Source organism: Homalodisca vitripennis, chromosome 2 (assembly GCF_021130785.1).
Source record: "Homalodisca vitripennis isolate AUS2020 chromosome 2, UT_GWSS_2.1, whole genome shotgun sequence".
NCBI classification, from domain to species: Eukaryota; Metazoa; Arthropoda; class Insecta; order Hemiptera; family Cicadellidae; genus Homalodisca; species Homalodisca vitripennis.
The window spans coordinates 190328543-190340660 of NC_060208.1; the positions used below are offsets into that span (position 1 = coordinate 190328543).

A 12118-nucleotide genomic window follows, 5' to 3' on the forward strand; every position below is an offset into this window, starting at 1 on the left:
TGAGCTGTACTCTAGCAAAACTGGGACGAAACGTGATCTTATTGGGGTTCTTGAACGCATCAATTGAGAGAGAGTCTAGAGTGACGTGAAATGTGACATCAAGGTTTTAATTGCTATATACATATTTTTGTTCTCCGGATACTACAAAGTAATTAATTATAGTTGGAGGCTGAAGCTTGGTCACCCGATTAAAATATTAGCGCTATTGAGTAATCAATTTTCAGATTATATTGAAATATTCCGTTAAAGAATAATCACATCTTAATTTAGTAAACGCTCTAAAAAATGACAGTTATTATTTTCAGATAAGAATAAAAATGTTATAAGGCTCAATAATAATGATCTTTGAGCCTGTTCTTTCAATGATTACACTCGATGTGATCAATTTGTTTACTGCCCTGTCACACCGTTGGCATTCTGGGGACACGTCATTTGATTGCATTATTTTATTTTTGTAAAGTTAACCTTAACGTAATAATTTGATATCGGGATTAACCGGTAAAATATAGATATAAATGGGTAAGGCAGATATTTAAATTATTAGATTAATCGATTAACATTGAGTTCGTTGTGAATATCAGTATAGTCAATTTGGTCTGAACATTTAGTTATTGATTATAAGTCTTTCATGTTGGAAAAGTATTGTCTTTTTATTGCTTCTTTCCAAGTATACTTATCTTTATTTAGACGAAAATATTAATTTCAATGTACATAAATTTCATATATGTAATTTAAAAGTAACACATTTTTATTTCAGTATTCCAATTAGGCATAGCACAAGGCACTATATTTTATTAGAATAGGTAGTGGGGTTCTTATCTCTGTATAGGTTACTGGTTGAAATGTCAACTGTCACCAATATATAGAGAGCAATTTGAACATGTGCTTATAAAATATGGATAACTGTTTTTTCCACTTCACAATATCTGTTGGTTTTTCAAAAGGGAAATTAAAAAAAATTAAATTAACCCTTTGAGTGCTGGGCATATTTGGGGGGTGGTGTACTGAAAAGTGCTGGGTATTTTTCCAGTGAGTGTACCGAAAAGTGCCAGGCCTATTTTAGCAAATTTGTAAGCGTTTTTTCTCCAAATAAACCACTTTAACTACTATCACTGTCTTCTGAACACGCTGACATTGCTTACAAAACTATCGTCAAGGAACTCTTCATCAATAACTCTTCCTATTACATTTTCACTTAGAGGGGATCTAGAACGATCCATAATGACATAAACAAGGATAATAAACTGTTATATAAACATATAACTAATGTATACACACAAAATAATACTAAAAATAACCTCAAAGTACAATTCCGCAACGCGAATTACAGTGAACTGGAACACGTCTTGAAGATCAGCTGTCAATACTATCTAGATCATTCGTCATCTTTGTTAATATAAATCATTCTAAAGACAATTAAATCGATATATTATGAAAATAACAACTCTTTATGAACAAATATAAACTATAATTAAGTCAAAATATTAGTATTTGGATTTTTTACGAATATTTTTCCGAACGTCCGGTAAAATCGGACGTTGGCACTTTTCGGCCGACTTTCGACGTCCGACAGAATCGGACGTTGGCACTTTTCAGACATCATTTTGACGTCCGATAGAATCGGACGTTGGCACTCAAAGGGTTAAAAAACAACATATAACAATAAAATTTGTGAAAGATGTTTAATCTCGTATATGGCACTAGCCTTAATAGTTTAACAGACTATAGGCCTTAACCTTTAGGCTTTTAACTTGTATTATTGAGAAGCTATCCTTTTATAAGTAACAAATATTTGTTTCAAATTATATAGAATAACTAAACTTTATTTAAATGACTTTTGAGCAAATGTAGTACTTACGATTACTTCACAGGATAACCATGTGATAGCATTTAACAAATGCTTGAGTAAATTACAGGTGGGGTACGATAAGCTGACCCGATTTTTTTATATCGAAGAATATAATCATCGATACCTAATATTCGCATCTCGAATCTTAGACTATCATTTGATATTCAAAAGTATCTATAGTCCTGAATAACAATCATATCTTTTAAATTAAAACAGAAATATAGGAAAAGTCATAAATAATTAAGAAATTACATAAATAATAAACGAACCAAAACAAGATCGATCAAACAGGAAAACTCATAAATAATTAATGAGTCACAATTGATATGGTTTATGTTATAATTATTGAATTGTTTATAATTATACACACGTCATTATATACATATGTATATAATATATATATTAGTGTATGTATAATAATTGTTGTATATACACGTAATCGTATATATAATAATACGATTACTTGTATTATTTGAAAGTGTTTACAGGTGTTGATATAGCTTAAGTTAATTGTTCAAAATAGTTAATCAGTATTGATTGGTTATATCGATGGTCATGATTAAGTAATATCGTTTGCCAATTTCAGTATAAAAAAACCAGGTCCACTTATCGTACCCTAAATCACTACTAATAATCATTACTTCTCGTCAATACATATATTCTGCAAGACGATTGGTAATGTAGTCACTCCTGAGACCAGTGTTTAAGGATTTCTTTGTAGCTCTCCAATTCCAATTAGATTCTATTGTTCGGGTGTATGCAGAATTTAGTGGATCGACAAAGTTTTTACTGTGGTTTACAGTAAATTGATCATATCTTCCTTTAGGCCAAAATAGGCTTCCCATAAATTCGTATTGATAGTTGCTCCTGGTTTTGTACGTTTCACAATTAATGTTATAAGTGAATCAGCATTTTGTTTATTTTGTGGGCAAATTTCCAAATGAAATCTACCACTTTTTTCTCCCTTTTGGAAATGTCAACATGGTAATTCTAAGCAATATATGGGTCAACCTCGATTTTTCTCATATTACAATATAATGTTCCAATAGTCAATTAGAAAAGGAAATGACTAGACGCATGATGCCTGCCCGCTGCGCAGCGCTTCGCGCTGCTTGCTCTTTTAGAAAAAAAAATTAACTCTGAAGGGGTTAATCAGAATGATACTTACAATGAACAATTTTAAATTCAATAACCAAAATTATATACAAACTTCTGGTACTGCAATGGGAACTAGAATGGCCCCATCTTACGCAAGTCTATTTATGGGCTTATTTGAAAAAGAATTTTTAGATACACAACGCTTAATACCTTTGAAATGGCTACGTTTTATAGACGATGTTTTTTTCATCTGGGATCATGGAGTCGATTCATTGACACAATTTCTTAATGATCTTCAAGATTTCTCTTCTTTAAAATTTTCATGGATATATTCTAAATCTAAAGTCACGTTTCTAGATTTAGATGTTTTTATTGAATCTGGATTTCTCCAAACTAAATTACACATAAAAGAGACTAACACCATGAATTACCTACATTTCTCCAGCTGTCACCCAATGTACGTCAAAAAATCCATTCCAAAAAGTTTGTCAGTAAGAGCAAAGAAACTATGCAGCAGCCAATCTGATTTCTTAAACTACATTGAAAAATTGGGTAAAACCTTCAAAGATTTGGATTACCCTGAAAAAATTGTCAAAAATCAAAATAATAAACCGAAATGTCCAAAAAATTCATATGATTATTCTAAAGAACCTAAATTTATTACTCAATTCTTCCCTGGTCTACACAAAATTAATTCTATTATAAAAATTGGATTTAATTTACTTCAAAGTTCCCCTGACACTTCAAATTTTATTTCAAAAGCACCTCGAGTAATTTTTAGAAGACCTCCAAATTTGAAAAACAAGCTTGTTAACACACTAGTTCCAAAATCTATCAACTATACAAGAAATGGATGTGATCCATGTAAAAAATCACGATGTGGAACATGTAAAATTATGACTTCAAGAGAATTCAATAGCAGCAGTACCGGAATGACCTATCCTATAATTGGCAAAATTGACTGTAATTCAAAAAATGTAATATACCAAATTAATTGTAAGTTTTGCTCCAAACAATATATTGGACAAACATCGAACCATTTGAGAATCCGTATGACAGGGCATAGGTTTGACATATTCCATAAAGATGAAGATAAACCATTGGCAAGACATTGTCTAGAACACAAACAAGACAAAATTGAAGAGTGTTTTAAATTAAAAGGAATACACCAACTACCACAATGCCCTGATGAAAACTACAACAGATTAAAATTAAAGCACATGGAGCAAGCTCATCAAATTATGTTGAAGACAAAAAATCCATTTGGTCTAAATTTAAGATAACTTTTAAAACATTCAAAATTCGCCATAAATTACAAGTTGCATTCCACCCTTTATAAAAATCAACTGTTCCAACAAGATTGAATTAGAAAAATTTCACGTCAGCTGGACTTTATCAAATGTTATGCACTGTGTTTACATTTATGTTTTATTAACTTTTGTTTACATGTTATAGTTCTGTATTCATTTTTATTTAAAACTTCCTGAAGACGGGGGTATTAAATCCCCCGAAATATAGAAGTGAAAAATAGTTCTTTTGTTTTCTTCTATTCAACACAGTGATTAGTATATATATATATATATATATATATATATATATATATATATATATATATATAATATATATAAATACACACACAAGTATATATATTTTTGTGTTGAGGATGAAACATAGAATTACACTATATTTTAAAATTGACCATACAAAATTGTTTACTAAAAACTTTTTTTAATCAATATAAAATTTACCAAAAATATGTCTTAAATTTGGGGGGAACCATACTTAGCAAATGAAGTTATATTGAGAAATATTTAAAAATAATTCTAAGCAATATATGGGTCAACCTCGATTTTTCTCATATTAAAATATAATGTTCCAATAGTCAATTAGAAAAGGAAATGACTAGAATTTCTTGCTGGAAAGCAGTTATAGAAAGAAGGCAACCGCCAAACGGTCATATATTGCTTAGAATTACCTATTAGTGATCAGGGGCACTGACGTGATCTGGACTTCAAATTTGGAACTACTCGAGTTAATTTTTTTTCTAAAAGAGCAAGCAGCGCGAAGCGCTGCGCAGCGGGGCAGGCATCGTTCGTCTAGTCATTTCCTTTTCTAATTGACTATTGGAACATTATATTGTAATATGAGAAAAATCGAGGTTGACCCATATATTGCTTAGAATTACCGTCAACATTAGTGTATATTTCTAATGTAGCATTGTAACATTGCTCAATGTTTAAAAATACATTTTGGGCCAATATCTGCATGTTCATCGCCATTGTTCTTGCTGATGTCACTAGGCTACTCACTATATAAATGAAATAAACACCCAGTGGGCAATGACTTCACTAGCGTTCTCAGTACGTCAATGAAAGTAAAACAGCTGGTTAACCTCCAACCCCCCTCCAACTGTTTATCCACAAAATTTTGTCGGTCACTGCCGCTTCTGTAGTGTTAACCCTCAAAATTTTGTTGGTCAAACATTCCCTCATATAATTACTTTTTACAATGTACTCCGGCAACATATCGATTTAATTCATGCACCATTAGATTCGGGAAGAAAAATCCAAGGGAACAGATAAGTTTTATGTTATTAAAAGAAAGATAAGTTAATTTAGTAACACTGTGTATTTTATTGTAGATATGCATTTTTCTGACTGGTGTGCTTTATTACACTTTATTTTATCAACTTGGTATTTTTCATATATTTAGTTATATTTATGGTTTTCTAAAACTTCATCATATTTCACATTACTTATAAACCATAAATTTAGATATAGTACAAGCTTTCAAACCCATTTTATGTTTTGCTGAATGAAAATTTTTTGCAAAAGTTTTGAATAATGGTAAAATGTAACTTTTTTACTTTTCAAAAAATAATTTATGGAAATTATTTCATTGGTGCTGTACAGTTTATTTCGTTCTGAGTAAGAAAATATGCAATATAGCATTTATTCATGGACAATTGTATTAGCAAAACTTATTTTACCAACGTCTTTCCAATTTTCAGAATTTATGCGCATTGCTGCTTTTTGTTGTATAGCTTTATGATGCTTTCATAAATGTGTATAATGTTTATGTTTTTCTGAAACCAGACAAAATTTGACACATAATGGCTATCTCACTTTAAATATTTCTCACTATAACTTCATTTGCTAAGTATGGTTCCCCCCAAATTTAAGACATATTTTTGGTAAATTTTATATTGATTTAAAAAAGTTTTTAGTAAACAATTTTGTATGGTCAATTTTAAAATATAGTGTAATTCTACGTTTTATCCTCAACACAAAAATATATATACTTGTGTGTGTGTGTATATATATATATATATATATATATATATATATATATATATATATATATATATATATGTGTGTGTGTGTGTGTGTGTGTGTAACTTTTATTTTATATTTTTAATAATTTTTTTTTTACCCTTGCACGAAGCTCTAAAACAGCCTGACACTACAGGATGAATTGAGTACCAGTTCTAGGGTTAATTATGATTCTATTGTCGTGGTGGCAACTTATACTGCAGCCTGAGATAGTACTGATCAGTAAAATATATCATTTCTAAAGTCTGATTAGTAACGTTAACTAAATATTACAAACTCACCTAACCTTATTAAACCTGTCTACAACAAAACAACAATGTATACTTAGCTAGAGGAAAATGGTTGCCACATTTGTTGATACAAGAGAAAGGAATGTAAAATTCCATGTCAAATTCAAAACTACACAATATACCAATGTCATTCCACTTGATAGAGCAATCACCACGTGTATTGTCCGTAGGTAAATCAGGAGAAATTCTTGAAGTTTGTTATTACATAAATACAACTTGAATACAAATTGGATAATAGCGATAACAAAACACAAAGAACAATAACTTTATTTGGTAGGTAGAACTCAGTAAAATCTGGCCAATTATGACATGAGGAAATATAATTTAATAACAAGATGTACGGGTTACGATGCGTTTTAGCAACGAGGTAAATACAGAGAGCACATAGGAACAAACAACAAACTTCACCAGAGAGGTAGAAACTGGTGAAAAAATGATGAAAGTCTTAAATTATGCTCATATGTAGTTGGTAGCGCTACTCTACTAAAATTCCTTATAGTTTTCTTGCATGAATATTGATACCCTCATTATTCCCTCCACCAATGTCTACCCCTCATACTAAAATAAATGTTTATTAAAAATAATTTCCTAAAAATAAGTTCAACATCTTAAATTGTGCACCAATAACTATAAAAACAGATAATGTAAAAGTATCTATAGAATTTCACTGTTTTTGATAAGAGAATCAGAGTTAAGCAAAACTGTGAATAATTCTTATTTCAGGTTTTGCATTTCTAATTCAAATAAATTATATTTCCAAAGAGAAATTGGCGGTTGATATTTTTTCGCAAGAAACTAACAATATATATATAATTTTTTAATGAGGTTGGATTCAAAACAGTACAGTTTTCTAAATTGTATGGATATAATAATTCATTTTGTATACATAGACAACAAGAATCAAAAAGTTGTACACTAAGGGTTGTTCTGTGGTCTCCATTCAAAGAACTCAGTGACGGAGTAGAATGGGTTGTCTTGCAGCCAGGCTCGCAGATCTTTTCTAAACCGCTGTCGGTCTATCCTCATGAGGGCTTCTGGTAGTGAATTCCAGATCTTCGCACCGATTTAGCTTGGTTTCTTTTCCGTTGAGGCGTGGGTGTGTACTGGAAGGCAGTAGTTAGTAGCATGTCTTGTATTGTACTGGTGAATTTGTACTCCGCTTCTCACTGTTGATGGCATTTTGATGTGAGCCTAGGAGACTACTTCTAGGATATAGAGGTTGATTACTGTCATAATTTTGAGTGTATTATTGAAAATTAAAAACTAAAATCCACATCCATAACATTACCACATTTCAATACTTACATTATGACAGTTGTATAGTGTAATTGCCACCATCAATGATTTTAATGAGATGTGTTTTTGTTTGTACAAAACAACTATGGTGGAAAGGGTTGGTTCAGGTCCATTTCACCTTTTGTTTAGTGCAGCGTCTGATATCTAGCACTGGTAAAGATATGGTTCTCTGGTAACGTAACATAACACCAGATTATCTACTGTTCCCATCTAACAATCCACTCAAAACTATGTATCTGTAAATAGCATTTTCTAGAGATTGTTAGAAGATGTTAATGAAAGTCAATGCAAAAGTATTAAAACAAAACTTGTGTAATACTAATTTGATTGTGAATGACCAGCTGCTTCCAGTGGAACATCGTTTGTCCTGGCTGCTATCCTCACGGTGCTACTGTTCTCCGGGATGCAGATGTATCGGCAGTGGCTTGCCTCCTCCCAGCTACACACCATACTCGGCGGCTATCTTGGCTCTGTTCTCTTCATCCTGATTCTCACTGTATCCTTTTTACTTATCGAGTAACAGATAATTCACCTCAAGTTCTTTCATTATATTTATTGTTTTATCAGAGTACAGAAAAAAAACAGGTGATGTATAAAATTTAATTTATAAAATCAGGAGAAAAAATTAATGTATACATATATATTAGCTTTGCACTATGTTACCGTAGTTTAAATTAAAATAAGTTAAAATTTAATGTCTTGTTTGACTTGGGTATAAGATTTAATCTACTAACAGCAATAATATCAATAAGTGTTAAGACTAACAATAAAGTATACATATCAGCTAGAAATCAAACCGGTTTGTTTCCATTTGCAAAAAAATTAAAATAAATTTTTGTTAAAATAAAATGCAAGCAAATTAAGTGCATTTTAGTTATTAAGTCACAAAAGTCTTCTGCTTATAAACCAAACAATTCAGATGTAAGTTTTATTGCCAAGCTATTAATATTATAACATATTCTATTGAGGACATACAGTTTTGTTATTTTTTTACAGTGCCAATCATTTATATTACCCAGTGAAAAGGAATATGAAAAAAGACCATGCTAAAATAAAGATTCAGTTTTATCGAGAAAGATCGAGACAAGTTGAACGCATCAAGTACAGTGTAACAAAATATTTCAAGAAATGTCCTTAACTGTTTACAGGCTGTTGGAAACATCGAGTCCATTGCGTTTGGGAAAGGTTTCCAGACCAAGCTATTTCCTGAAGGTAATATAATAGATTTGTGTATATATTGTTCAGAAAAATTAGTAAAATTAATGGTAAATTTGTGTGCATTTTTCCTTGTTAGATAAGCTACTTGTCTGTATGTAATAGTATATGTATTGAAACACGTGAGTTTACTGTCATGCATTATGGATTCAGACACTTTTGTATGTAAATCTTTTTTCTTGTGTTCTAGTTGCTGTGTGTTTAGTGACTGCTCTATTTGCTGCAGGGATGATTCACAGAGTCTGCACAACCACATGGTTTGTATAAAAAGTAGCCTATTTTGAATATTTGTGGCTGTCTAGCTATCTACCGTATTTCAAGACTGAATTCATCCTTCCAAAGGGCTAAAGCTGTTTAGCCCGTTTTTGTCCTCAGTCATTATTCTTTACCCTATTTTTGTTTCCAACAGTTTAAAAGTAATAAGAATGATCAATAATGTATCCTAAAAGCCATTTCTTAATTTGTTGTAATATAAAATTTAAAGTAAAAAAAGTGTAGAATCTACAGTAAAAATAAACTTTGATGAATTTAATGCAAATCAAAATTGTCACAATTTAGTTATCTGACAGTCACTGAATAAAGTAAAAGTTTTGATGTTAAATAACAACTGATCAGATAAAATGAAGCACCTAGCGATCAGACTTGTCAGTATGTATTGTAGTCTTGAACGTGGAACGAATTTCTTTCATATATCATTCTTCAGAGAGCTAATAGTACTTTTAACACCAAGCTGAAACTGTTGTAATTCTAAAACTGCAGCAGTAAATAATGTTTGTATTTAGATAAATTTTGTTTCAAAATCAGCCTATTGCAAATGTCCTCATGGTAGCATTATGGAAAATTATCACATAATTTCATCAAACATAACCCCAGAACCCAAAATCATACTCCGTTCTTAAGTTTATATATATGCTATATAACATGGCTTGTGGGAACAATCTGTCTAAAAAAAAGCCAAACTTGGTACAAAAATTGATATTGGTCAGCTGAGTATGCCATTTTGTTCCAATATAGCAACCGTTTAAACATTTTTTGAATTCACAACTCAAATGGTTTTCAAAATATCTATTACCTGTAAATTCCATAAGGAGTTTTCTCACCAAGAAATGGCAAATGAAACACTGAAACAAATTAAACTTGGTACAGAATTTATCTTATAAAATCTGTCATGTTCATTGTCCAACATAGTATGAAAATTCATTCCAGTGAGATGGTTATTTAAAATTTAACATGAAGTTTAAGTAATTGAAAAGAAGGCTTATTCAAGGCCCCTAAGGATTAACAAACAGCTGAGTGTGATATAATGTTATTGTCTCAGTAAAGTATGCATTGGCTGTTTCATACTTCGGCATGAAACAAATAATATTACAGGAATTCATTTATTGTTACCTGAATTGTAACAGATAACAGCAACAATTTATCATGTACCTGTATATATGTCCCTCTTCTGGTTCAATTACGGTGACATTCTTCTAAATTAATCCAACAACTTTGTTGTTGGAGAAAATTAATTTTTTTTTTCTAATTCTAATATTAATAATTTAATTTAAAAAAATTTTGTAATTCATCATTGTAAAGCTTATTCAATTCTGTTAATGTAGTTTGTATTATAAAAATTCTTGGGTGTATGACGTTAAAGCAAACAAAATATAAACTTGCATATAATATAATGATATATATAATATAATTTACATATGAAGTAAAGTAACGAGCATTTTATGTTTATGAAAATTACAATTTTATGCTGTTCTTAATTTATAATATGAATTACATAAAACTTACTTATATTTATGTTTAATACATTTTTGTTCTCAACCCTTTTTTTTAAATATCGGGTACTTGTTATTGGACACTGTATATAGAATTTAAAAGATTAGGCCTTATGAAAATGAGAGTCATTGTTTTGTCTTCTCTCTTCTGCATTTACGAGTAGTATTAGTTTAGCTTTATTTCATCTTGTTTTCTTTTGCTATTTATTGACTCAATTTGTCTGTCCACAGCCTAGTATTTTCACTGGTAGCTCTCTACTACATCAACAGAGTGTCGCAGGCCACTCATGAGCGTCCTGCTCCTGTCTATACGGCTCCTAGCAAGAAGAAAAAGTGAATAGTATCCATCAACTCTCACTTGTACATATCCATTTTGCATCATAATTTTTTAAAAGTTTGTACTTTAAATTAAGATTATTGTGAACTGAAATATAAAAATGTGTGCAAAAATTATATGTATAATCAATTTTTGGCTTTTATTATCAATCCTTGATGTGTACAAGGCGAGTACACCACACCACATGTCATGTAACAGGCTTCGCTGGGGTTTTATTGCTCGTTTAATTTTTGTTGCCATTGTGGTTATCCATTAGACCAATGTAAACATGATAGCTAACGCCCTGCCCAAATGCCATAGTCACATGCGCAATCATCAAACTCGATGTTGCTTATATAGAAATGAATCCATACAAACTGTCAAGTACTTAGGTCAGTTTGTTCACACGAAATATCATGTGAACAGACATAAAATTTCTCCTGCCCCTTGAGTGATGGGCTTTACTAACATTCAGCCAATAAAAGCATTAGATAGGTAGAAAGAGACTTCTAAAGAATGTTTGGTTGACAAATATTTTAAAATTTCTTCCAACACTTTTCCTCCTGGTACTAATTATTTAATTTAAAAGTTTTTTTATGGTTTCTTGACAAACAAGTGTGTATATATTATGCATGTTCACAATATAAGAGTATTAGTTTAAGGAGTTGATATTGTGTACTTTAGATTGCTAGTTCAAATTTGTTAAATTTCTCTGGGAGAATGAAAAGAACGATAAAAATTTCAATTTGAAAATTGAAACATCTTAGACAGAAACTAAATCATTTTATTAAGAAATAAAATATGTAATTCAATTTTAAGCGCTCTAAAATAAAAATAAGCCAACTGTAAGATGTCAATTAAGAACCAGTGGCTGATCTCAGAGTGAGATGCAAGTTTCCGCATTGCGCTCGCAGTACACGTACAAGCTACTGTTGCTGCCTCTTGATTGTCTT

At 30.8% G+C, this 12118-nt stretch overlaps 1 protein-coding gene across 1 annotated transcript; it reads left to right on the forward strand.

The window, feature by feature from the left end:
• Positions 1–377: 377 nt before the first annotated feature.
• LOC124355219 (protein KRTCAP2 homolog) lies at positions 378–11317 on the forward strand. Its single transcript, XM_046806245.1, has 5 exons — positions 378–519; positions 8207–8361; positions 9014–9077; positions 9271–9337; positions 11081–11317. Exons 1-5 carry the CDS (start codon positions 516–518, stop codon positions 11184–11186), a joined length of 396 nt encoding a protein of 131 aa, XP_046662201.1. The 5' UTR covers positions 378–515; the 3' UTR covers positions 11187–11317.
• The last annotated feature ends 801 nt before the right edge of the window (positions 11318–12118 follow it).